Genomic DNA, 27,886 nt, shown 5'->3' on the forward strand with positions numbered 1-27,886 from the left:
ATAAAAAAGATAACGAAAAATAAATGACAAACGTCAAAATCACTGGAACTTATATGATCATAGGGAGATCGACTTTGACCAATTCGATCGTACCTATTTAAGTCGAATTCCCTGGAAATGTATATTGTAGCAGCAATAACAGTGTTATAGTGAACTAGTCAAGACGTTTATGAACAAGAATTCAATGCAATCCAAAAAGTCAGTCATCACAATTATCGAAATACTCTCTCTCTCTCTCTCTCTCTCTCTCTCTCTCTCTCTCTCTCTCTCGTTTTTTACTTATTAAGTATTTTTAGCGTCTTATTTCGAAAGTATTTTTCTTTTTACTTTATTGTCGGTGAAAGGGAAACAGCTGTGTGTGGTGAGATCTAACGAGATAAGTAAAATACATACAGTTTAAATTTGAAAGAGAGAGTCGGCTTAGTGCCATTTTACAAAGTCCGACATCAAAGAATCTCTTTGTTGTGTCGTGTCTACCGTCATGGTATTGAAAATGAACTCCTGCATTGCCGTACAACTTATAAGAATATAAATTTGTACTTACCGTTAGACTCATAGATAATATTGCAGCTTCGGTCGTGAAATCTATCGACAAAGAGCCAGCAGCACCGTAGCCTATTAAAAGTATAAATATTACATTCAAGATAGACACTTTTATGAAAGTTCCTTGGAAAAAGGCAATAATATCGTGTTCAAATTTGCTATCAAGAAACCACCCAAGGTAACATAAAGTGAAATAATTTATCTCATAATACTTAATATAGGAAGGGTAGATAGATGATTTCATACTCCTGCCTCCATAATGCATAGAGTAATTTCTTTGCTTTTCAAGATTAGTATGTGTCTATAGACACAATCGGAAACTATTACAATGGATCATTTATACTCTGTTGGTGACATGGGGATTTGCTCATTGTTAATGATAAAAAAGATCCATCTTTTCTTGACATCGGCTCTTAGAATGGATTGACACTTACCAAACATCATTGGTATTGGTCCCAGTGCAAATTGATGCCACTGTGGCTCTATAAAATCGATGTTGTACGGACCGAAAACCTTGCCCCCGGCGATCTTCAGGTCAAAGTTCATGAACTCATTCTCAAACTTTTCTTTGAGTTTTGTAAGAATGCTGTCGATGGCCTAAGATATGTTGATAACAATGCAGAATTTTTGATACCTTAGCTTATATCACTAAACAATACACTTCTTTAGATGGACTTGTCGTAGTGAGATCAGATAATAAATGCTACAGAAATCGACTAGCGGGTAATTCCTAAAGGGTTACGAGTAATTCTCTGTCTTGTATGACTAACATTCATGGTATATTTGGATAGAAGAAATCTACTGAGACCGATACTAAAATGAAGGTAAACCGAAGCAAAACTGGTGATAAGGGGTCGGCAAATAAATTGTTCATTTTTTCTTGCCATCAAAGTCATGTAAAATTACTATTTTTTTTCTGATAAAAACGAGTACGGTCGAATGAAATATACACAATCCAGTCCTTAATTAACATTGACACTGGTATGAATTTGAAAGTCAAAACATACAACCTACCACATTTTTCACTGTTTCCATGATATCCTTCATGAGATTACCGACCGTCTCTTGATCCAGATCAACAATATCTAGCAACTCCTCAAAGCTTTCAAGAGGTATGTCATCCAACGAAAGAACTTGACAATAAAAGAAAACAATATAAATATTGGATAGCTATAAAAATCTAATTAGCTTTGTATTTTTTATTTGCAAATTTACTTCGATGTGTTTTCAAAGAGCTCACCCTTTCATTTATATAATTAAATAGATACAGGCAGCAGAGTGCGCGATGAACATAAAACTACTTCAAGTACAAAGCAATAATATCTACAACTTTCAAGCATCTTAACAATCTACATGTATGTCTCTGTCTCCCTCAGTCTCTTTCTTGCTCTCTCACAGAAAAATTTTGCTATGACAGTCACATATATCTATATTTATATCGAGAGAGAGGGGGGAGAGGGGAGAGAGGAGAGTAAGTAGTAATGGGAATCACCCGCCCATTACCATAATGCAAAACCAAGACTCACAGTCGAATGATCAATCAAATAGGATTCAAAAATGAATTTCTTTATCGGATTAATTTAATTTTTAGTTTTGAACTATTGCTCATGCCTGCGATGTCATTTTTTTACATTCTATTATTATGAAACACACCGCTTACCTGATCTTCGCTTTCTACTTGATCCCGTTGATGAACTGTCACAGGGAATCATTTCAAAGGATAGATCTTTGAACACTTTCAAGGGGGGGAAACACCTGTCAATGACTTTGGTTGAACAGACAGTCGCCTCCAAGTCAAACTGTTGAACGATGACAAGAAAAAACACTATTGGAAGTCAACACATTAATATTATAGACGAATACTAAGTATTCCTTCGAAGCATGACCTTGTTCTTTTACAGATATCACGAACATTGTACAGCGTAGTAATTACCTGAACTTTAAACCCAGAGCGTTCAATCCTGTATCGGAATGATAATTCAAGAAAATCAAACAATTCGAAATTTCCTTCCATTTGTATGGAATCTTCAAATGGGCCATCTGTAGAAAGGGAAAGGAGAAAATTGTTAAAATTGAAAGTTTGACCGAAAAGTCAAGATTCGTAATTTTTGCCGTTCAGCATTTTTTTTTGTAACAGTCTGCTACCTGGTCAATCTTTGCAAATGCGTTTCATCCAAAAATCTTGGGAAAGGCATGAGTTTTTCGAATGATAATTTGCATATGTTCCTCTAAAAGGTTACATGAGCAGATGCTCTGTTTAATTACGCTTTCAAGGATGCTGACGTATTAGCCCTCTAAACCAATCAATATCGGTCATGTGCTACATTTCGGCCTTTAGTTTCCTCTTAATTTGTGCTATTGTGTACGCTCTTCTGCTGTGCATTGGCGTTCATTGGAACCATGGTAACTGTGTCGGTAAAAGTAAATAGGCAATGAAGTTAAATTTGACTTAGTTTTTTGGCAGGCTGCGTGACACACTTTGCTGGTTTTGGCCCTCTGTACCAAAATATAACCAAATATTATCGTTCTCTCTCCCTTGATAAGGCTGCTTTTAGTAAGGCGTCATACCTGGATGTCATATTTGATGTCTTGAGAATTATTGTAGGAAGTTCAAATAAGGTAAAGATATTCGGACTCTCAAATTTCTACAATTCTTTTTTGATCTACCACTTGCGGGGCTCGTTTTAAAGCTCTTGGAGTAAGAAACAAATTAACTGTCTTAGTTTTTCGAAAACCCAAAATTTCTATTTTTCTCATAGAGTTAAGGCAGGGGTGGCGGCCATTTTGAATTTCAAATATCGGTAAATATTGGGTAATTTGTTTCTTTAGTACCAAATTTTGCACGGTGACCCCCTGATTTTTATTGTCGATTTAGCAAGAAAATTGTTGAAAGTTTCAAAGAGAAAATTTTATCAAAAGTTTGTCTTTACCTTTCGAGGTGCGTACTACCTTAAATTAGCGATCTTTCTCCATTTTCAAAATAAATTCATAATTTAGGAGCTGTTATCGTCTTATTTCTAGACAGTAACTTAAAGAAACATCATGTACCTGACAAGAGTTCTTCTAGGTCAAATTCTCTACTCCAATCGTTGAACCCAACGTTGAATTGAAGTTGGCATGGGTCCAGTCTGGCGTAAGCTTTCACGTTGATAGGGAAATTAAAAACTGTTTGCTCCACATTACACTCGACACCCAGGCAGTCTTCGTCGAACCAACAGAAGGAATTTTTGGGAAGGAAATTTTGGAGATCAGTGCACCCTGTAAAAGAAACATGCGGTAGAAAAGCGATAAACATGCCCTTTCAAAAGGAGTTTCTTATAAAAAAGTCAGATTGAAAACATAAACACAGACGTCAAAAGAGGAGTAATCATTATTTCCTTGGCGATTCCAATCCCATTGCTTGAGGTTACATCGCCTGGTATTAAGAGATATCTTATACAAATCAAAACAAAAAGGAAGATTAGCCAAAGAAAGTAGCCTCTAGGCAAAGAAAAATAAAAAGTTTGTTTCTCATCCTCGCGCGTCAATTCAGACCAGCCGCGTCAAACTTTTTTCTGCTCATGAGGAAATAAAATGAAAAAAAACCGAAAAATACGCGACGATGATGCATAACACAGTGCTGTATAAAACAGAACTGTAAACAAAATAACTGGCACTAACATTCCATTCAGAACTGTACACACATGTCACTGTTATATTAAGCTGTCAAAACTGTGCATTGCTGCACTAAAGTCAAATCACAGAACTGTTGCTATACAAAAATACTAAAGCAACACTGCTGTACATTTATCTCTGCGTGCATTCCTATGTTGTTTTCATGTTTTTGCTCGACGTTCTTGTTAATTGAATAAAAAAATATTGAGAAAAAAAAACGCGTCACCGCATCATTTTTGCAATATGTCTAGGATGAAACAAACTTTTAATTTTTCTTGGCCTTAAAGGTGAAATACATGCGCCCTGCATTATAAGTCAGCTGCATGTTTTGGTACTTACGCATTTCCATCTCTCGATACAGTTTTATCATGGTGGTCCTTGAAGCATTTTCAATGGGTTTTAATCTGGCTTTCAACGCCGTCCTTAGCTCATCGTCCGATAGAGTTTCTGGGCGTGCGAAGTCCCATGCCAATGATCCCAGCTTCAACTAGGAAGATTGAAATCACATTTGCCTGGGATTCAGAATACTATTTACTGAACTTAAAATGTCAGATGAATCTGTTTGATTGACAGATAGCAAATTCATTACTCGAAAGTATGCGAGTTATGACTCAGTGACATCTTGAAAACACTACATGACATGCTCCCCTACAAACGCATTGTACAGGGAGAGTACACTGCCAGAGATGAATGATCCCGTTCGGGGGTGGGGGGCTGAAATTCCGCAGACGCGTGCATTTGAATTGATATCTATGCCAATAGGCATTTCCAAAGGAAGTATTCAAAGACGAAGTAATAGAATCTTGTAAAAACAAACCTGAACACTGTCGAGTAAATTTTCCAGCTGGATCCTTATGGATGACTGTCCGGCAGCGTCAAGAAAGCCAAATATATCACCGAGTCTGAGACTTGAAAGCCGAAAGTTGAAGAGCGGACCTCTGTCGTCTAACTTGGGGAATCCCAACAAGCCGAGGAACCCTGTATACATAAACCGCAAAGAAGTGAATCCAAAATGCGCTAACTTCGATATCACCCGGAAAATAGTGATATTAATAAAATAGTTTCCTCTCCATGTCATGTTGCAGGAAAAAGGCACAATTAGTAAAATGCGTGCCGTTGTAAGTTTGTCGAAGATTTAGAACAGTTACTGTACCTGCTCCCCATTCGTTCGATTTACCGTCTCTGTTACGTCTCCGTGACCTGTCATCGATTATATCATCTACATCACTTGTGTCTGGTTCACTTGTTCTTTGCGGACTTTCATCTGTGTCTTGAGGACCTTTCGAAATTCTCCCTGGGCCAGAGATTGTAGCATCCTGGAAACGAATATGTATTTAAATGCAAATCAATGTTATTAGATCTAAATTAAAACAAAGTTCGACGTTTCACACGCTTTGTAGTGTATCTATAAATCTATCTTATATATATATATATATATATATATATATATATATATATATATATATATATATATATATATATATCTCGAAGTATATAATTGTTCTCGTTGGAACGTGAGAAATCATAGTGTCGATGCGAAAAGTACAGCGTTATTAATAATAACAGAAATTACTTCGAGTACGAAGTATAATTTTTGTTATTTAAGTTTCATGCATCCTGCAACCTTCAGATATAAAGAAGTCATACAGTTAAAATTCACTCGAACGGAAATAAGGAAATAAGTACAGTAATGGTGTATAGTAACGTCATGAAATGCAAAGAGTGGATCATTATGTGTTCTCTAAGATGGTGTCAGATGAATGTCGAAAATGAAATGGATAAATGACAGGAAATTGTCTTCATCATGCAAATTCATATTTTAGTTAATATTATTGATTTACCGTAAGGATATCAATGTAGTACTCATCACAATGCTGTGTCCATCCTGGTTCAAGTATTTTTCTTTTTTCTATGTACCGAGTTGGATCTATGTAGTCCTCCGTATCGATCTTTCTCATCGATAAGTGAATGGAATTTGGCGAACATCCTGATGACACCACTGTACCAAGTTTCATATTCTTGAAAATCTAAATAAACAAAATGAAGAATTTTCTTAAACAGACAGTCTGACAGACGTTCAGACAGACAGACAGACAGACAGACATACATACATACATACATACATACATACATACATACATACATACATACATACATACATACATACATAGGAGAGTATTAGCTAAGATTGATATGATCATATTATGAGCAAATTAGTTCAAAATATTTAGTATTGCATATTTCTTACCAATCGATCATCCTTGTCATCATCCAAGTCAATGTTGTCAATGATGACTTCCGTATCTTTTATTTCATCTGATATTTTGATAGTCACCTGGTTTTCCCCACTTCGACTTACTTCTCCAGTAAACGGTGAAACGAGCTGTGAAAGGGAAGTGTCATCATGCGCCAGGGTCATGAAATATGTGTCTTGTAGTAAGACATACATTTGAAAAAGTCGGGAAAGCAAGCGATTCCACATGCATGCAATTTGCCGCAATTCACGTAAATCACTCTGCAGAAAACTAAAATTTCGATGCTGACCCTTCAAAATTTTGTTCAAAAATTCTGACCCGCTGACCAGCTGTACGATATCCGACTACAGTTCGCTCGATGATACCAAACTACCTCCTGTATAGCTACAGCTTTCCTGAAAAACAAACTATATGCTTTATATAAAGACATGTCCGATAAGTTAACATAAAAATATGGATACTTAGATATTTTTCCCTAGTATTTTTTTCGTTCAGCGAAGGAAAAGTGACGTAATGACCGTGTCACCACGAGTCGAAGACGAATAATAATATCTGTCACGTATTTAAGAATATTCCTTCGCTGAACGAAGAAACATATTAGGGAATAATATACTATCACATGCCCAAGCAAAGAATTCGTATAAGTTTTCCATAACGATTCTGTTTACTTACTGTTGCCCCAGTTTCTATTTCCAAATCGACTCCAGGTGGCGTACCTCCTATTGTACTTGGATAAAATCCCTCTCCACAGGATGTTTCTGCGAATTTCCGAGGAAAGTCTAATGCACTTTTTGATCCAAATATCTTGTTCAGAAGACTCTTGGCATACTCGTACCTGGCAAAAGTAAAAATCATGAAATATTAGAAGATTTATATGTAATGCAGTAAATAGTATTTTATGATACTAAAACTCTTCCAGTTCATTTACTGTACTCATAATATCGTATATATGCATAAAACGAATGTAAACTTAAAATATGGGTGCAATGAAATAATACTTTTACGAATAACTGAATCTTAAGAGATTTGTCCGATGTTTTAGCATGGATATAATGAAATGTAAATTTAACTGTATGTGAACAATTGAAGTATTATAAAACAAGATGATTTAACCAGTCAGGGAACAAAGGGCTGTCGCCAAAATTAGTATAATTACGCAACCTAATTGTCTTCAAGTACAAAACGATATTAGTTACGTTGAAACAAATGAAATATCTAGATTTCCTACGGCAAAACAGTTTCCTTAGCACCATTGAGGGTCAATGGACTCATACTTTTTGAATAAGAACTAAAGGATTTTTTCTGGGGCCTCCAGCTTTACTCTCTTCCTACCCCTGATCCGCCTATTGACACAATGGGTAGAAATTTTCCGCTGATCATAAACAGGAAAATCTTCCAAATCAAGGTAACCGCAGCTATGCTTTTGACCGTAACCATGTCGTACATTGTAACATTTTTTGGGAAACTTCACAAACATAGAAGAAAACTGTCCTACTTACCCTAACTTGAGTCCTTCGTATCCTTCCTTGACTGATTCTATCAATCCGAAGACGGCATCGTAAGCTTCCACGAAAGGCTTCGCTAAGTTTTCCAGTTCATTTAGCGGCTCATTGAAGACGTCCAGTGCACCAGTGATATCTTGCAAGATTCGCCGTCGAAACTCCTCCTTTATGATTGAACAAATATACCTTGTTAGTGTGGAACTGATCCAGGTTTGCATCAATTTGTCTAATGATAGTCACTGTAAAAATCGATACCCAATGCGGTGGTTCCTTCACTCTATGAATACAACAGTAAGAGTCTATTTCATTTGATCATTTGCAAGTTTTATAGTGTGCATACAGCACTAGTTTATCGACCAAGAAAGCTAAAAAATCGAACAATTCGTTCCGTCCTTTTCCTGATAAACACTACACATGCCGGCTCGGCCTATCAGATGCTTATCAATCCTTCTTCTTCTTCTTATTATTATTATTATACTTTATTTAACGAGGGTAGTCTGATTTACAAAACGAATTGTAATTTCCATCAGAGCCCTTATATCGTGTAAAGAATACTTCTATTCATAATTGCATTGATACACTTCTGGCCTCCACACGATATCTTGAAGACTCACTTACGTTGTGACTCCGACTTCATAGAAGCGATACTTCACTCAAAAAGTACATATTCAATGCTAATGTTACTATGAATATCAAGTTTCCAAAAGACTGAGAAGTTCCCCTTTGGTACAGTTGCAGCTGACGCACCTTGCTAATGCCAGTGTAATATAGGAGTTCATCATCAGCATCCGCCCCTTCTGTGACCCATGACACAGCCTCAGCTAGGGAATCTCGAGCTTTCTGTATATCTTCCCATATACCTTCCAATTCCGTCTTCATGTCAAACCAGTAGGGTTCGTTCCCCTCTGTAAAGAAACACGCGTCTTCGATCCTCTTTTTTGCATCGATGACCACTGCTACAGCTCCCTTTATCCTATCAAATGACAAGCAAAATATTGACGTGCAATTTAGTTCTGTACCAGCTCATCTGAAATCAGGGGCAAAAATTACGTGCATATAATTGTTAATCCGACACCAAACCAAACTTTATCACACGGCTATTACTTATCTCTTTTGACAACTTTGGCTGATGCTCTCCTTCCGAAAAGTAAAAGCCAAGTCCTAGTGTAACATTCCTTTGTTGAATTCCAGAACGTCAGGAGAACCGCACGTCACAATACCGGGAATATATGTATTCAGTAACACTGTACGAAAACTGTTATTTGACAAAACAAATGTGTTAATTCATGTATGTATGTATGTATGTATGTATGTATGTATGTATGTATGTATGTATGTATGTATGTATGTATGTATGCATGCATGCATGCATGCATGCATGCATGCATGCATGTATGTATGTATGTATGTATGTATGTATGTGGTGCGTACGAATTTACGTGTTGGTATGAGTGTGTGTACGTGCATGTGCGAATATGCGTTCGTTAGCGCATGCATGCATTTTGTAACTGTGTGGCATACAATTAATGGTGAATACGATATATATGACAAATATGGTATCTCAACTGTAATATGAATCTTGAAACGTCGTCGATTGCCGCCTTTGGTGACTTGAACAACTTTTTCAGAGCTCCCGCTATCGTTGGTATTGCATCCTGTAGCTGTTCTCCCACCCATGGAATGGTTATAGTAGCAGCATCGTTGATAGACTGTAAAATGAATTGAGAAATAATAATTGAATGCACAGAAAACTTTACCATAACTGAAATTATAAAAGTTAACTAATATCCGAATCATCAGCACATGCCATAGTTGGAAGTATTTACAAATACACAGTTATGGAAATCATCGTTGGCCTAATTCGACAATGCAACTGTAATATCTTTTAAACCTATAGAACTGTTCAGAATGTCATTTCAGTGAACGAAATTCACTGAAAAAACTTACGTTGTAAAGTTCCATAACGTCCGTCTTTACTGCGTTCAACAATGCAGACACTCTTTCAACCACGTTCTCAACATCTTTGAAGAAATCTGGCAAACCGGAATATTTTCCGATACGACGAAAAACATCCTTCCCGAATTTGCGGACGTTTTTGACTTTACTGGGGAGCTTCTTGACTGCGTCGACGAAGCTGTTGAAAACGTCTTCCAGGGCGTTGCCATGCGACGGCGACATGAGATTTTTGAATGCTTTTATGGCGTTCTTGACGGAATCGACAATCTTGCCGACGACTTCGTCGAAGAAATTTACCAAAGTTTTGATGTCACTGAAGCCAAACTCCTGCGTGATCGTAAAGATGAATAATTTCGTATTAAATTCTGATGCATTCTTGTCTGCGCATTTTCACATTGGCAAGAAAAGAACATACAGATAGCTCAAGCAAAAGGCTACCATAACCTTCGATCCCCCCCCCTCCCCAAATATATAGTTGAAGCTGTTCCATTGGAAAGTTTAATCACGGGATGATTAGTAGTAGCAGTAGAAAATGTGAATAACCTGAGCGTCAGATACTTTGAAGAGACACCGTCCTTGATGTGGTGCATATTATTGATGAAAATTTGAACTCCATCCCTGGTCTTCATCTGCATATTGTTGTCGCACTACACGGCATGTTGTGCCCGCACATCCCCTCTGCCCGATTCTTTCATTCACAGAGCATTTTCACTTCATATCCGCTGGGAATGTGATTACTTTTTTTTCGGAGTCCTCAAAAATGAAATGTATAGCATTCTACAGAAATTCTATGATGCGCGTTAATTCTGAATTCTCAAAACAGTATGTGTCCATTTCATCACAGAATCTGTATTACGCAAACGAGAGCACCGTGTTTCAATCGTTTTTAATTTGTAAATGTTTACTTATGCTATCAAACAAGTCTGCTTTCGCCGAGTAACATCCACATACCTGTAAGATATTCACTGAGTAGGAGCCCTCCCCACGGAAACACACTTTTGCTTCAGCGAATGTAACTGAAACGCCCACGAAGCCAAGGATTCCCTTGCCATAAGCGTGGTCATATATGTCAATCTTCACAGACCCCTCCAATGGTTCTGTTGAAAAAAAAAAGAACTAAATTTTACCAAAGTTTCTAGAGATATAATATTACAAAATACTAGATTGTCGAGGAGGGAAACTTATAAGTTCTGTAAAGTAATACGAACGAAATAACAAGTTGTCACTACTTGTTACATACTATAGAGCTATATTTGAGAAGTGTGACTTGAATTTGGCTTCGTAAGCTATTTGCATGCATATTGAATCAATCTTTTGACAGAACTGCAAAAGTTAGCATGAAATATTCATTCAAGTGCCCCCCATGATTGTTGCTATAGTAGAAGAAACCAAAGAGAAACACAGTGATGTTCGAATACGGTGGACATATCATGGCACTTAAATGTAAAAATGACCGCCACCCCTCGGTTAACTCTCCGGGGCAAAATCACATTTTCGGTTTAAAAAATACCACCGCTGAAAACTTTTCGTTTACTTCATGACTTTTAAATTGTACCTCAAAAGTGGTAGACCAAAATAGTAATATGACTTTTTTTTAGATTCCGAGTACCTGTTCCAGAGGTGCATTCAATATGAACTGCAAGCAAACTTTAGCTTAGCCTGGAAGTTGGTCTGATTATTACTTCCAAGGAAGGCATGTTGGCTGTGACTAGACTTTGAAAACAGTATCCTAATTCACGCTACAAACAATGCAGGATTCGGGGCACGACCTTTTTTTCCCGAGGTCTCCGCTACGCAGCGAGCGGTATCGGGAGTAGTGGTAACCAAATAATCTTGAAATACATAGATATCAAGCCGTAATGTGTGAGTGCGCTGGTACAAGTGTTAACGATTGTATAATGGTATAGAAAAACCGGACTTTTTTCTAAATCATACACGTCAGATTATGAAAAGCCGGAATTAGTTTATAAATGAGTACTTAGTTTTAAATTGTCTAAAAATCAAGTGAAACCTATGGTGCAGCATTTGCAATCACATGAATCAGCCAAGGTTATGACGCATGAAATAAAGGGATGCTTTTTGGTTGAACCGGAGAATTCAAATTAGTACAAGGCTTAGTGTGGAATGTTTGTTCGGTTTTTCGAATATTTAATAAACAACCGCAACTTTTCCCAAATTTTTAAAAGAATATACATTTCGACGTCAGACTTTTTTTAACCATTATTAGGTAGCGGATATTTTTTCCCATCTAGAATATGCTCCAATCGGTAGCGCATAGAACACCAGGTAGCGGTGGGTAGCGGACGGGTAGCCGACACGTTTTAGACATTTTCACCAAAAGATTGTTTGGAGGAGTCAAAATCAGTAGCCCATAGGAGACAAGGTAGCGGAGGGTAGCGGGTATTTTTCCCATCCAGAATATGCTCAAAATGGGTAGCGCATAGAACACAAGGTAGCAGAGGGTAGCGGACGGGTAGCGGATAAGTTTTAGACATTTTCACCAAAAGATTGACATGTTTGGAGGAGTCAAAATCGGTAGCCCATAGGAGGCAAGGTAGCGGAGGGTAGCGGATGGGTAGCGGACGTTTTTCCCCGTCCAGAAGGTGCTCAAAATTGGTAGTACATAGGAGACAAGGTAGCGGAGGGTAGCGAATATTTTTTCCCATCCAGAATATACTAAAAATCGGTAGCGCATAGAACACCAGGTAGCGTTGGGTAGCGGACGGGTAGTGGACAAGTTTAGACATTATTTTCACAAAAAGATTGTTTACAGGAGTCAAAAACGGTAGCCCATTGGAGACAAGGTAGCGGAGGGTAGCGGACATTTTTTCCCGTTCAGAATATGCTCAAAATTTGTAGCGCCAAAACGGATTTGTAGGAGTAAAGCAGACGTCGACCTATTTTCACTTCTGATTCATTGTAAAAGCCTTCAGAGACTTACGTTCCGTTCAAGTTCTGAATTTCAGAGTACACATTGATCATTGCCTGTGGTCGTCAATACATTCTACCGGCACAGCCATCGAACATATTTTTGCTGCATTTTGTTAATTTTAAATCATTACAGATGATGAAGACGCATGTGTGGTAAACAAATCTCGCGACACAAAGATTATACAGTAAGTCTCTCAAAACATAGAGCATGAGAATATATATGCCACTGTGGGAGCACCCCACTGGCCGATTGACGCAATTCTTTTGTTTTTATACAACTAATGATTCTGATATCCTTGGGTTCTCAGAAAACATCAAACAAATTGCGCACAACTCATGATGATGAACATAGCACAGATAAATCACTTCTGTTCGAGCTGTCGGACTACAATTCTTCACTTTTGTGAATAAAATCTTGCAGACGAGTATTTCAATTCGGTTGTCGCTGTATAAGAAGTCATTGGTGGCGCTCAACTACATTTTCGCACGGTAGGGATGATCGTCCTTCATTGGGCGACAATTTTTGAAAAACAGTACCGGCGGCAACATGTTTACAATCGCCAAAGCTCCGAAACATTATTTAAGCAAACGCGTTTTGAATTAGCGATTTCACTAAACGGACCCAGCCGTGGCATTTTTTCCTTGGTCCTTTATCGCGCAAGACCTCAGGCTCTGGTTTTTGATCGCGTACAAGTTACACAAAATATTACGCACATGCTCTTTTTTTATCGCGTTACGTCACAGCACACGCTCGTTAGTGAGTCTGAAATCAGAGCCGAGTGCTGGACTAGATGTCCCCTGTACACAAAATTTCTGTTGAATCCATCCTATTGAATGCATTTTGTTTTAGAGAAATCCCCCGTGTTAACACACTGACACCCCTGGCAGCCAGACTGACAGACAGACAGCAGCTCATCATCAGTTCTCTTAAAGGACGGGTCTAGCATACACATAAAAATCTAGGAACAGTGTCTATTGTTCATTTCATGAAGATAAAATTCTCCTAAAGGCAAAAGTTTGGCGATTGCTGATGTAAATTACAAGAGTTTGCGCTGTTATCTTTCGTGTACACCTGGACAAATCTTAATCTAGGTGCAGTCTCTGGCAGTCTTTAAAGGGCTCTTTATAGTCTGTGGGCCGAGCCCTAGAAAAAGCTCTGGAAGTTGATTTTTTTTACCCACACGTTTGTGGATATTGATATTATGTGAAAAGACAGTTTACAATATGCTTGTATGGAAATCACAATTTTCCATTGCAAAATATTGCACATTAATTAGATTTTTGACCAAAAAGCTTGGTTTTTTTGTATTTTTCAGTGAAAATGATCAAAACTATGTTGTTACTCTGTTCATGATAGTTATTGTTGAGTGTACCAAAATAATTATAAGAAAAATTGAAAACAACTGTTATTTCATTGAAAAACATAAAAAAAGCACTTTTTTACCAAAAACACACATTTTCATGTTTTTTGTGAAAAAAAAAGATGTGTTTATTGGTTTACTGTATGTTCAAAACCATGAAACTATTCCCCGGCTTTTCATCTCCAATTTTCCCACATGAGATCCACAAACATTTCTTGAAAATGTCTAACAAATATTTTTTAACCAAAACTGCAATTTTTTTAACTTTTCACACTAAAAAAGAAGATGTATCGACCGGGCATTTCCTTTGATTTTGTTGACATGGTTGCTGATCCTACATGATAAGGTGTGATGTGTTGTATTATTCCTTCTTGAAAAAACAGTGGTTGGTGTTACTTTCATATGGCTAATTACCTTCTTTTAATTAATTTTTACCAAATATGGAGGAATCCCTAGGGTCCATACTTATCGTATTCTTAACCTTGATGTACTCAACTATTTGAGAGTATATGCTAAAAATTGCCTGGAAGTTTCAATTTACACGGGAGAAATGACCACAATTGTTAGTCTTCACTCAGGTTTTTTATTCTTTTTGTTTTTTGTCAGATGAAACAATCAGTGGAAGTACATTTCAATTTGAAATCTCCCTTCATTTGAAAGACACAAGTGTCCATAATTCTCTATTGTCAGTGAGTGTTATCTGCATTGCGATCACTATGATTGAATGTTTGATTTTGTCGATGTCTTCCTTACAATTAATTAGTTTATTCAATGTCACTTTCTATGTCTGAGGAGCTATCATTCTCTTCATCTGCTAGTTCACTTTCATCAATGTTTGTTGTGTTTGTACAGGAAACACACTGACACAGCTCTGTGCAATGCAATTCCACTTCTCTACATGAACATCTTGATGAGCATCCAGACTTCTTGCATTTACAGCTTACAAAATTGATGACAGAATCTGGAGCAGGGGGAAGTGTCATCCACTGGATTGATAGCTCTGAGTCTTGCAGTATCCATCCATGTCCATGTGGGCTTGGTGCATCCATTTTGGCTTGCAAACATCGCCTGTAGATTGCTGTTTGGTAGTTTGCACGCTGTGTATGCAATTTCAGGCTGTCTTTGTTTGGAGGGAGGGCACCATCACTGTGTAGGCCAAGACGAAAGCAGTTGTATCTTGCTTCATTCACATTACTGCATCGGCTTTGTCCATACAACTTACAGATAAAGGACTCTATTTGTGTCATCAGGGTATCAGACAATGTCCATGACATTCCCAGGTCATGGAATGTACCAGTGTAGGTATCACTTCCAAGAAGCATTTTTATCATCTTCTTCTTGCCTTTGCCTTTGAAAGCACTCACGCTATCACAGCCAGAGAACACATGAAGGCCAAGGAGAGCCAGGGCAGTCTTGTCTCCCAAAGACTCTGATATCTTGTTTACATGGAGTATTTTACCATTTTTGCTGGTTTGATGTATGAACAGCTGGCCCTGTAATTGATGAGCACAACTCACAGCTAACATCAAGACATCTGTATCAGGACTGCGAATGACAATGTTGTCTGCCTCCCCAATGTATGATGCATGTTGAGCATGAAGTAGTAGTCTTGTGTCAGCCTCTTCATGGTCACACTGTAATTCAGGTACCTCGGTTACATCCATGACACCATCTGCAGATTGCAACCTGTAGCATAACTCGCCATTGGTAACATACATGGTGATACCCTGCAGGCATTCTGATTCATATTCTTTCCATCATTCAAACAGAAAGAGTAGCAGAGATTCCTTATTCTTACCAGAGGCAAGATACTTTTTGAACAGCCTTGGCATATTTAGAGTTGGTCTTGTGATCCGGATCTCAGTAAGGGTACCTGTGTTTGCCCTACGTTTTCTCTCTGCATCTTTTATGGACTGTTCTCTGTACTGATCGATGACAAAGTCAATTCTTGTGGCACCATACTTAGCGGCTATTGCTCTCAGCTGGTAAAATATGCTGGATGCAAATTCTCCAAATGTAGCTGGTATTTTACTTTGTATTTGAATCATCGCCATAGCATCAACAATAATGGCAGTCTTGCCTTTGAAACTGAGGTCAACAATAGCTTCTGGAAATGTTGCCTCCAGATGATGAGCAAGAACAGCTTTATTTGTGTTCGTCATTGTCTCATCGAAGTTGGCCAACATTGCTGGAACAGGGCCTAGTGGGTATGTCAGGACATCATGAAGATCAAGTTGTCGTACCTGTGCAATCAACAGCATTCTCTGGAGAAGATTTCTATTTTCTTTCAGTGACAAGCAGTTCATGGTTACTTTTGACTTTGGTTTCTTGGATATATCTGCAAACGTCTTCCCTCGTACCACGGACATTTTGTCAAACAAATCTTTGACTCCTTGTGTAAGACGCTCACTCTCAAACTGTAGGTAGGCCTCTTCACCTCTTGAATATGCATTGGTAAGATCTGATGTGATCTCTTCACTAGCTAGGGCACCAGCTGTAAGATGAACTAGTTGACTATCTTTATCACTGGTGAACGGTGACCCAACTGACAGCAAGGTTGACATTACTTCTTGCACATCAGATTCATCTCTCTTCATCCTGGCTTGTGTCAGGTCTTTATTTTCTGACTGCTTGTCTGTCTTACCAGCTTGGGTGAAGCAACCTGTTGCAATAGCTGAACGTGCTGGATGACTGAGAATCCATCGGTTAAGTGCACCCTTGTTTCGTGTGAAACCAACCAGGCCACCTTTTGTCTTGGATTCACGATTGAAAGTCTGTTCGATGACTTGATCACATGCTGTCATTAAAAATGGATGATCACATGATCGCTGTACAGCAAATTCACCTTCACAAAATTTCTCATATACATCAGGATGTGCTTGTGGCAGAGCTAACATTTCCTGCAGATAGACTGGAAGATAACGTGAATAATTGACTTTCCCATAGGCAAAGTACCATGGTAACATCTGTCGTATAGCAGCTAGATGTAAATGCCAGTCCCCTTCACGTGTACCTCTGATGAATAGGAGTAGTAGCTGTACCATGTTCAAATACGAACTCCAGAAAGCATAATTGACGTTGCTTTCACAGCACCTCTCTATATGGTCTATGTATTTCTGTTGTAACTGCTTCATTTCTTCTGTATTCACGGCATCAATGAACGAATGGGGATAGCTGTCACGAAGATCAAGAAGGCTGGCGATGACTGGTAAATGTTCCTCTTCAGTCAAGCTGTCAAGGAACTCATTAAAGCGGAGACGGTGCATGGCCTCTGCAACCAGTTTATGGCAGCGAACACTTCGGTTGTAATGATGTCCGCTCATTACACCATTGACTGAACCTTGGGCTAAAATACCAGACTCTATCATGATATCCTCCAAGCCAGCATCTCTGAAGCACTTTCCTATTGCGGATAGAAATGACATCGCCGTGTGAAATTCTCCAAGACGTAGTATTAGGCGTTTTGTGTACTCTTCATTCTGCCATCGGATTTCCTGTGCCTTTGAATAAATTGCCAGATCCATATTAAGTACCACACTTTGCAGACGGAGTTTATTGGCGATGTCAACACTTGTACTCAGTACTGTGTTTATTGTGGACTTCTCTGTTGGACTGGCATCTATCACTGGTAGGTAGCCAATATTGCTGACAGGCTGTATGATATTGCCTGAGAGTTGCTGATTGAATCCAGTCCATGCCGGCAAAGTCACATTTCCTTCCTCGACCTAATGATGCAAACATGAAAAAATCAAAGTGCAAATGTTAAAAGAAGAAAGAAAATATATAAATAAAAATAAAAATCATGCGACATTTAAGTAATTGATGATATGTCAATACATACAGTACCTGCACAGTTTTGCACATCCAAAATGCCAAGTCTTTAGTAAGTGGTACATCAATCACTCTATCCTGGTTTGGAAACATGCAATCAGCATCTGAACCTATAGGTAACATGAAAAAATAAGTTATTGTATTGAACTTGATATTCCAATAATAACAATAATAATAATAATAATAATAATAATAATAATAATAATAACAACAGTATTTCATGGTAATAGTACAATAAGAAAATGTTGATTAAATTAGCAATACAACAACTTTCATAAAATGTAATTAAAACATTAACCAACAAGGAAATAAATATAAGGGTTTCAACAGTTCAAGGGACACCGTTATATTGGGGTTAACAAGACTATGTATGAACAGTAATTGGTTTGATTGTTTACATATTTTTTAAAGTGAGAAAATGCAACAATGATTGAAATTTAGGATGAAGGGGAAGGGCAAGTAAGGCTTTGTGCAAATGGTGCGATAATATTGCAACATTTCATGAGTGTGCGCTTACAATACTTACAACCGTCATATGAGACCATTACATCATGATACGTGGTGACTGTGATGATTATTGTATTTCACAATGTACAACCTGACGGTGCAGGGCCATGGCGAGGTCGACCATGGTACTCAATAATGTTGCTTGGTGGAGCAGTAAGTGTCCTTTGCTTTGACTTTGTAATGGCAACTGCAGTTGAAAGGTTGTCAGCAGTACTAGCTTCATCTCCTGTGTTCCTTTGAATTATGATTCCATTGGTGTTGTGAGTTGTACCTTTTCCTACAATATTATCATAATTGAAATAAACCTCGTAAGAAAATGAAAGTTAAAATGTGTAATTACCTCCTTGTATTAAAACTGCAAAAAGTAAAATCACAGCAAAATGTTTAACACAAAGGCTTTAAAAAAATTAGTTTTCATGGCGTCTTGGTGTAAATCATAAGGTGTAACATGGAAAGCTATAATCACAGTATGTGTATCTGAGTCTACTTACCACTAAGAGTTTCTTCACCAAAATCATTATTGTCCCAAACTAAGGTGGTAAACACTTCTTGACAAAATCCTGGTGGCAAACCATCACTGTGAAGTTGTTGTTGAGCTAGTGCTGTGTCATGCTCTAAAACTGATGAATGTGATACACAATGGCCCAAACCATTCAGCAATCCTATCAAAGATGAAGACCCTGTCAAATGACGCACTGCCATACCGAAAGACAAGTGTTTTGGGGTGACTTTCCGTCCTCGAGATGACAAGAAGATTAAGTCCTGGCAGACTGATAACAATCTGTTTTCTACAGCTGACGGGACATCCACGCATTCACTTGTGAGAAAGTCCTGTGATGTGCCAGTACACCAAGCTAGGAAATTGAACAGCTTTGTTGGTACAATACTTCTACTTTGTTGAATTGACAGGTCTTCTGCCCTTGGAGGCCAGTTATTAACGCCTTCAGTTTCTTCAAGAATACTGTGAATATTCATTGCAGTGTGAATCATCTCAAGCCTTTCATCTTGGCTGTTATCATAGCTTGTTGTCATCGACTGTGATTCCATTTCATTTCCACTCTCTTCACTTTCAGAATCTGTATTGGTAATATTCAAGATATGATTATCTGCAGCAGAATCTCCTCGGTTAGCCATCAGTATTTCGCATTGGCGATACTTAGGTCGAATAAACACTAGTTTGTCACCAAACCTTGTTTGCAGTCTTTTTTTTTAGTGACGAGTTTTTGTATGTAGATGCATCCATGTCTTCTTCGTCATTGATCATTTTAATAAAGACATTTCTCATCACATCCATTGCGATGCACTCTCTGCCTTAAATGATTCTCTTCTGTACAACTTCATCACAAAATTTCTTAAAGGATGGGGCATACATGATACCACTGTCTTCCTCTGCTTTTTTCTGATATGTGTAAGTTACACATCTTGTATAACTTAGGTAACATGATTGGTGATACTTGACTTCTATACTGACTAAGTCTTGACCTCGCAGTTGAATCAACAGTTTCTCGTCTTTCTTATGTTCCGCAGCTTTAATCAATGTACGTCCATCGGTTTCACAGGAAGTAAGTCTTTCATTTGACCTCTTTTTTGTTATCGGGTCCCGTCTTTGTTTCCGACGTCTGCACAAGATGCATATCGGTGGTAATACATGTATACTTCGGCGTTTTGCTGCCGAAATGGCGGTGGAAGTAGGATTGGACCGCAGGTGCCGCTTTTTAGGAGAAACTTGGTATTGACCGTCATTATCAACTTCCGTCGGCTCATTTGATTTGCTTGTTAACAGCGTTTTCCGCACAGTACCTTTCTCTTTGCGTTTCTGTGCCTGAGTAAGCCGGTGTTTATCTGTAAAACGCTGATAGCATACACGATGGAAGCCCGCCCGATCTCGGCATTCAGCGCTTACCTGCAGTGCTATTTCCTGCTCCAAACCATCAGAATCCTTCCATACTTCAGTACATTGAAGTAATTTAGCCCATGATTTATCCGTGAAGGAATAAACAGGCTCATTTCTTTTCGTCTTCGCGACGTGGCATACACACTGCATATTGGCAAGGGCGGCCATCTTGTACGTCTATATAACGCATTGTTTGATTGGATCATGCGATTGAAATGTCATCGCAATCACCAATGAGAACGTTTGTTGCTCTCGACAAACAAACTAATGACCTTTTACCCCTATTTGCATCTTCTTCGTTTTTTGGGAGTTTTTTGTTTAATTCTACGCCCCACTCAGGCAAAGGAGGTTGAAAAAATTGTTTTCTATATCTTTTGGGCAAGTATTTGTCATTTCAATCGTTTATAACTTCCAAATTCGATTTAGTTCCATTTTTGAAACGATAGATCTGGTCGGCCCATGGACTATTAAGATCCTCAAAGTAAACTCTAAAAACTAATGTAGGACAGATAAACACAGGACCGCAATAGAAATATCAAAACCTTACTTATGTCAAGGTCGAACTCGTTTTTCATTACAAGCCCAAGCTTCGCGCCGATATCTTTCGAGCCAACATTCTTTCGCCAGTCCACTTCCGGTGTAGCCAGATTGAACTGGATTCCGTCGAAGATATTGCGTCGTCTTCTCGATCTGGGTTCACTTGATGAGTTATTGAAAGCACCGCTGTAAAATCAGTTACATGATCACGTTTTAATATCGACAGACATACATACTGGCATTGTATTCTGCTCTCAAACAAATGACCTATATTAATCATGGCTTATTAACATAACATTCGTTGGACATTAGCGGCGACAAAATTCTTGACGGATGGATATACACGAACAGGAATGAAAATCTATGATATACAATTGTCGCCTGTGCCATGATTGTATGACTATGATGCACTAAAAATTGCTTTTTCTACGACTTCCAAAATTGAAAACATAGCTATACTAGTTCTGTTTCTGTTTGCTCTGTTTGTATCCGTATAATTAAGATGCAGAGAAACTATATGTTCCTGATAGGGCAGCGGATGCATTGTACACATATGCATACACTTCCTACATCTTCAGAAATGTCGAGCTAATTATGTTGACAAGCTTTTTTACTCACCTATTGGGGAACGGGCTGCCAAGATTAATGCTCTCATCAGCGTGAGGGTGTCTGGTATACTGGAGGGCAGCAACGTACCTCACATTCTCGTCGTCATCTTCAAGAGCACGTGACAACAGAGCCGACGAAGCCTGCAAATTATAACTTTCAACCTGAGAATCTCGTCCTACCCTTATATTTTCAATGTCCTCCGATGCCAGTATCTGTCTTTTCATCTTTTTTCTGACTTTATCTTTCTTATTAATAGCTGAACGTGTCTTGACTGTCTTTGTAGACATTATTCGACACGGAAAGTTTATTGTGTTGCAAGCTACCTTATGAATACTAACATACAATTTATTGTACTGGCCGTGCCTTTAAAAAGTTCCACCATTTACTTACATAGATATCAGTTAACTCAAAGTCAGTATGAAATCACAATACATGCAACTATCACGGTCCGTTTTTCTTTCTGTCTATCTAAGCCCTCATTCAAAGCTATCTTGCAATTTATCTGTCTGTCTATTTTACCCAATCTCGTTAAAACTCTGTCGAGTCTCTCTTATGTCAACCTATATCAACGAAAATAAAGAAAAGAAGTCCACTCTTTTGAAGGTCAAGGTCTCCTGATATCGTTTTTACCTCTGGCGTTTTGTATTTGCCCATGGCATAGATACCGCTTCTTCGTAGCAGAGGGTGGCCGTCCGAGTGGTTCATGTAGGAGAGTATATGGTGATAAGAAGATGGAGATGCAGCGTTGCCTAGCGACTGCATTAATGTAGCTTTCCACGTGATGTGCTCCATATAATCATCTTCGCTCATCGTAGACCGTATCTGACGATGGTGCCAAGGATCTGCAAATTCAAAAGACATTATTACAACAGGTAAAAACATTTTTATCTCATAGCAGTGCACGTGGATGCTAAGAGCGTATTCTATTTCGCATATCAATAACCACAGGCATTCGACTTGATGCAAGTAAACCATTACTGATGCAACCAGTGAGAAAAACCAGTGACGGTTTGCTTGCATTGAGTCAAATGCCTGTGTAAATAACCATCTTTACAGGACAAGGAATCAAGACTAATAAGAACATCAGACATGGTGATATGTTCAACTGAAAAAAACAACAACAACATACCGTGTACTTCCAGTAAATCCTCGATGTATCTCAAAATAGCTTCTCCTCGTTCGCGGACACTTTTCTTCTTTGAGCGTTGTAAGTCACTGGCAACTGAACCTAACACCAGGGTAGCTCTGTTATGGACCAACCAGGTGTCGTCCGGATCTGGTGAGTATGGAATTTTAGAGTTGATTTCAGGTAGAATGCGCCTCAGGGACAGATAATCGGACTCTCAAACTTGTTCAATTCTTTTCTGATCTACCACTTGTGGGGGTTCGTTTTAAAGCTCTTGGTGTAAGAAAACTTTTTGTTGGCTTAGTTTATCGAAAATTGTATTTTTACTCCAAAGAGTTAACACAGGGATGTCGGCCATTTTAAATTTAAAATATCGGTAAATCTTGGGTAATTTGTTTCTCTAGTACCAAAATGTTCACGAAAAACCCCGATTTTATTTTTGATTTTGAAAGAGAATTATTGAATTATTCCCTGAGGAAAGTTTGAGCAAAACTTTAACATTTTCGAGGCTCATACTACCTTAAGGCAGTTCGGGCTTCGAAATTAAAACTTAAACGTTTACTCGAAATTTACATGTAGAAACCTTTGAACAATTCTCCTTTGAAATGAAGGATGCAACCCAGAGATTACCCTGCGAAGTTCTGTACGAGACGAAAGTATCGCCTGTCGCATTTTTTAAGTCGCAGGTCGTGACCGAATTTTCATAGTTTACTGACAATATGATTGAAATTCAAAACTTGTTGCCACCGATGTGTCAACTCTATGGAGGAATTGAAATTTCGATTTTCACAGAGTTACACGGCCAAAACGTTATTTCTGAGGAGGGATCCGTGAATCTCTCGTAAAAATCCATGAATCTTTCGCTCATATAAATTCTCGGAATATCTGTTCGTTAAAAGAGTACATTTTGTAATTGTACTTACCTGCAAACTGGACCTTTCCGTAGGTAGCAAGTTCTTCAAGGGCGTCGACAAACACTTCCGGTGGAGGGTTTTTTAATTTAACAAAGTGGACCAAGGTTCTCATGATCAGACTTGCGTTTCTCGGTTTAGCATTCAGGACAAGTTCCGTCAGAAGTGTCTGTGTAGTTTCAGTCTTAGTTGCACCGAAGGCGTCAATCATGATCTCTTTGTTACGCATTTCATCTAGTGTCATGGCTTCCGGGCGAATATACGTGTCTGCCAAGTAGGTGATATTTTCCGGAGGCAACCTGGACACCATTTCGACCAAATTATGGAAGCATGTGCTCTTTTCCGGTGCCACTGTGAAATATTGAACCATTGCAGTTAACGTTATTGATGACATTTGTCGGTTGTATCCAAGACAATGTAATTTTGACTCATGAATTCAGAAATTAAACTGTCTCCTGCATATCACTTCAATGATTACGTAGCTAGTTTGATCGAGTTTAAAAATACAGAACATTCTAGAGAGTAGGTTGTATGTAAGGAAGATGTGTCTTCTGCAACAAAATAGCGTACATTTTGCGACATGTTTGTCAGTTTGACAGAGTCTCCCTGAAGGCCGTGATGTAGGTACTGTGCTGATACTGATTTTGGCGGGTACTGTCTGGATCAACGGATGGGAAAAGATTGGACAATGTTTACATATACTTACTTGCCGAGTGATGCACCCTCATACAAGTCATGTTACTTATAATGTGTTCTTCCACAGCAAGGAGGTTGTATTTAGGTAATGGAACCTGAATAAAAATGTGACAAAACTTCTGAAAGGAATCTCTTTTTTGTGAATGCAGTAAATCAATTCAGTAATTCCCGCAGACCCCATCCTGTACTCATGTAAAAAAACCACATTTCAAAAATAAGTTCGTACCATAGCAGTCAGATATAGAAAACAAGGCGTCGATGTTACTTTTCATCGCGAACCTGAGTACACCAATCATGTTTCTATAATATTATTAAGTGCTACTTTACGATTTTCGAAATCATTGCATGTTATGGAGTTCAGCCAAGGAGAATACCATATTGAAAAAAACCTTCGTTGCAAAACGTACAAATAAACATATCATTTCTTACACTTTCGATTTTCAGGGTGTCCTTGACAAGATCGACTGGAACTTTGTCATTGAAGTCAGTGTGCTGTGATTGGCCAGTGAATCGCAACGAACCGTGGGAATGTCCATGCATATCAGGTAGCTCTGTGGAAAGAATGAAATAGTGTACAGTTTGACAAGCGCCCTCACGGAAAGCGAAACCAAGTCGTTAATGTAATTAAACTGGTTAGCAATAAGGATTACAGAACTAACATTAAAACGAGCAGTTACTCTCAAGGAATCACAAGGAACTTATAGAAATCTGCCCGGTGTTGTATATTATTAATGTTTTTACCTGCTAATAAAAATCACTAAAGCTAATTGCTGTTGTTATTGCTGTGTTTCAATCATATGGTCGTGGTGGCAAATAACGTAAAACTTGGTTACTTTACCCTTTCTAATGAAGATGTGGGAAGAGCGGTTCTGTTAGCAATTACATAGTCATCGTTTAATATACATAACGATTAAAATAGTTCTAATGCATGGTGTTGTCAGTGACATAAGTGGACGTGACCCAGGTTGGAGGTAGGTTACCATACGTCCTGGTAAACATGTCATTAAGTAAAATAGAGCCTTAAATAGATAGATAATTAATAGGTCGTGATTTTCATATCTTGAAAGTTTAATGAGCGAGTTGGAAGGTTCCGATCGTGTATCCTTTTGTATTTAGCAAGTGTGGTGTAAGATACTGAACTCAGAATCTCCATTGTACTTCGACTGAGAGCGGTGGGAGCCGGGCCATTGTTATGGTGTTGTATTTTCAAGAAGAACAGTATGATTGAAATATAACATCAAGACAAATTATAATACTGTTCTATTATATGAGCATTAAACAACATCAACCAATTAACTACAGCATTTCTGGTGCGTTTAACATTACTCACCGAAGTCGGCTTCCTCAGACTGTTCCCGGTGTTTGGCATTGTCACCCGGCAGGCCAGCATGCCCGTCAAACCTAGTTTTAACCGTAAAAATATTTGCAGACTAAAGTTTTCGGCAGATTTCCGTTAGGTATACTTCAGTCCTTCTTGAACTTGACACATTCTCACCGAAAATACGTCGAAGGTGTGCAATATCAGCAATTATTTCACATGAAGCGAAAGACCGACCGAGAAAAATTCGTCTTCAGTCAGTTTTTGATTGATACATTTACGAATTCCCTTCAGTTTCAAACTAATGACTGCTGAAAAGATTTACTACAAATTGGGCCTCCCTTAATAAACACTGTCACAGTGAAACATCGATAGCTAGAAAATCTGACACTTTGGAAAAGCTGTTTTGAAAATATGCATGAATAAAATGAAACTTTAAATGATGAAAAATCAAAGTATACCCTTGCGGTGCTTTCTTTGGAGCAGTGAAGTGTTCCTTGATGGTGATGGTGTGAGGAGCTTGAAGTGTATTGTCATACACAATGTCCTGAGAGAGAGAGAGAGAGAGAGAGAGAGAGAGAGAGAGAGAGAGAGAGAGAGTGAGTGAGTTTTTAATTGTATGGTGGCAAGGTGAGACTTTGTGATCTTGTTGCACGGTTAGGTCGGTACCTAAATATGTGGCACGCTTTCGTCGTAGTTTGTGAGATTTATTAAGCCTACAATTTTTATATAATGAAGATTTAAGTATCCCCCGTATCCGTCATGATTGCATTCATATAAAGTTACTTGGTGAGATTAAGTTATCTCTACAAACCCATGTACTGACCTTGTTGTGGGAGGCGTCGGCGTTGGCGACAACGTGACCATGTTTCGTTTTTTGAAACTTCAAACCCCCGTCGACTTTGTGCACTGAGTATGTTGATTCATGATTACCTATAATTAACACGGAACAGTTACTTTAATGCGCATGAGCAGTGTCTCCCGAACGAGATCGGCGTGCAAACACAGATATTGCTTCTTAGACCGCATTTGACACATCTTCCCGAATCCAATGTTTAATGCTTGATACATATAAGTCATAGACTGGTTGGGACAAGCGCTACCAGTTTATGCTTTTCGGCATGTAGTTGCTAAAACCCTGCAGAAGCTTATATCCTGAAAAATACTCACGTAAAACCTAAAGTACGACCAGAGTAAATTTTAGCTAGCACCAGTATTTTATTTCCCTAGATAGTAGTAAAGTAAACGTGGACAACTGGGATTAAGTAAGAATTTTTACACCCATTTTATTCATTTATCTACATGAAGCGAAGGAAAATTTAACCATCCATGTAACTAAAGTGTGACCCTGACCTATATACGAACTCACGCATGCGCAACAGCTGGCAGCTTGTGCAACAGTGCATTGTCCTGAACTAAGCGGGGAAATTCCCTGCTGAGCATGTTTATACATGTACGGGAAATTCCGTGTGAGTCATCACCATCAAACTAGCCTATATAAAGGAGCCCCGTTGTCAGTCCGACCGGCCGGTCGCGGAGTCTAGCTGATGTTGAACACGAAGTTCCTATCGGTACGAACTAACTTTCATATCCATTCAATCCATAATATCGTAGATATCGCTCCAGCGGCGGACTAAATCCTTCTTGTTTTTGAATTTCTAGCGCCTGATGAAATATGTCCTGAATAAGTTCTGACCCCGGAGCCTCCTCGTTCCGAAGGGTTGCACCTTTTTCTTGTATTTGTGTAAGCAGCTGTTTATATTGAACATAATAATGTTTATATTTCTCTCGTCTCTTTGCTACACCAGTTTTCCCTTGTATCACATCAATAACAACACCTGGTATAGGAGTTAAGGCTAACAGTACCGGAACTGTTGGAATTGCTGCTATTACAGCAGAGCTTACAAGAATTCCCTTAGTAATATTGAGAGCCATATCAATTCGACCCATTAATTTGTAACTTCGTCGATATGCAGCACTTGTTCTTTCTATGTAATCAGCCAATTGTTCAACGCTTTCAACAACTGAGATGTGCATTTTTTACTGTATATGTAAGGGATTATAAAAATAATTGCAGTAATATAGAAAGACAATATGGCAGAAGGAGGAGAAGATATACCATTCCAGGATTTCGTTGATGCAAATTTAAATGATGATGATGACGCTACTGCTGAAACATCCTTCATAAACAACGATAATGCCCTTGCAGAAGCCGAGCCTTTCCAGGCCGGCTCAAGCGACAGACCCGCAGGTGA

At 38.5% G+C, this 27,886-nt stretch overlaps 2 protein-coding genes across 2 annotated transcripts in view; both read right to left on the reverse strand.

Moving 5' to 3' along the window:
• The window catches only part of LOC139147434 (uncharacterized), an 85,624-nt gene that overhangs the window by 37,229 nt on the left and 20,509 nt on the right, over positions 1-27,886 (reverse strand). The window contains exons 5-31 of the mRNA XM_070718541.1: positions 26,458-26,564; positions 26,093-26,178; positions 25,644-25,714; positions 24,743-24,864; positions 24,324-24,408; positions 23,630-23,968; positions 22,710-22,856; positions 22,211-22,422; positions 21,590-21,720; positions 20,982-21,157; positions 10,862-11,007; positions 9,902-10,237; positions 9,521-9,663; positions 8,702-8,927; positions 7,952-8,118; positions 7,125-7,287; positions 6,446-6,580; positions 6,039-6,224; positions 5,351-5,513; positions 5,015-5,175; positions 4,537-4,684; positions 3,592-3,801; positions 2,477-2,583; positions 2,204-2,342; positions 1,558-1,676; positions 978-1,140; positions 545-615 (exon numbers count right to left, since the gene is read on the reverse strand). Of these exons, the coding sequence (XP_070574642.1) occupies positions 545-615; positions 978-1,140; positions 1,558-1,676; positions 2,204-2,342; positions 2,477-2,583; positions 3,592-3,801; positions 4,537-4,684; positions 5,015-5,175; positions 5,351-5,513; positions 6,039-6,224; positions 6,446-6,580; positions 7,125-7,287; positions 7,952-8,118; positions 8,702-8,927; positions 9,521-9,663; positions 9,902-10,237; positions 10,862-11,007; positions 20,982-21,157; positions 21,590-21,720; positions 22,211-22,422; positions 22,710-22,856; positions 23,630-23,968; positions 24,324-24,408; positions 24,743-24,864; positions 25,644-25,714; positions 26,093-26,178; positions 26,458-26,564 (4,259 nt within the window). The remainder of the gene's footprint in view (positions 1-544; positions 616-977; positions 1,141-1,557; positions 1,677-2,203; positions 2,343-2,476; positions 2,584-3,591; positions 3,802-4,536; positions 4,685-5,014; positions 5,176-5,350; positions 5,514-6,038; positions 6,225-6,445; positions 6,581-7,124; positions 7,288-7,951; positions 8,119-8,701; positions 8,928-9,520; positions 9,664-9,901; positions 10,238-10,861; positions 11,008-20,981; positions 21,158-21,589; positions 21,721-22,210; positions 22,423-22,709; positions 22,857-23,629; positions 23,969-24,323; positions 24,409-24,742; positions 24,865-25,643; positions 25,715-26,092; positions 26,179-26,457; positions 26,565-27,886) is intronic.
• LOC139147435 (uncharacterized) lies at positions 15,954-20,578 on the reverse strand. Its single transcript, XM_070718542.1, has 4 exons — positions 19,032-20,578; positions 18,560-18,817; positions 18,049-18,143; positions 15,954-17,927 (listed from the first exon to the last, which is right to left on the reverse strand). Exons 2-4 carry the CDS (start codon positions 18,576-18,578, stop codon positions 15,960-15,962), a joined length of 2,082 nt encoding a protein of 693 aa, XP_070574643.1. The 5' UTR covers positions 18,579-18,817; positions 19,032-20,578; the 3' UTR covers positions 15,954-15,959.

Source organism: Ptychodera flava, chromosome 13 (genome assembly GCF_041260155.1).
Source record: "Ptychodera flava strain L36383 chromosome 13, AS_Pfla_20210202, whole genome shotgun sequence".
NCBI classification, from domain to species: domain Eukaryota; kingdom Metazoa; phylum Hemichordata; class Enteropneusta; family Ptychoderidae; genus Ptychodera; species Ptychodera flava.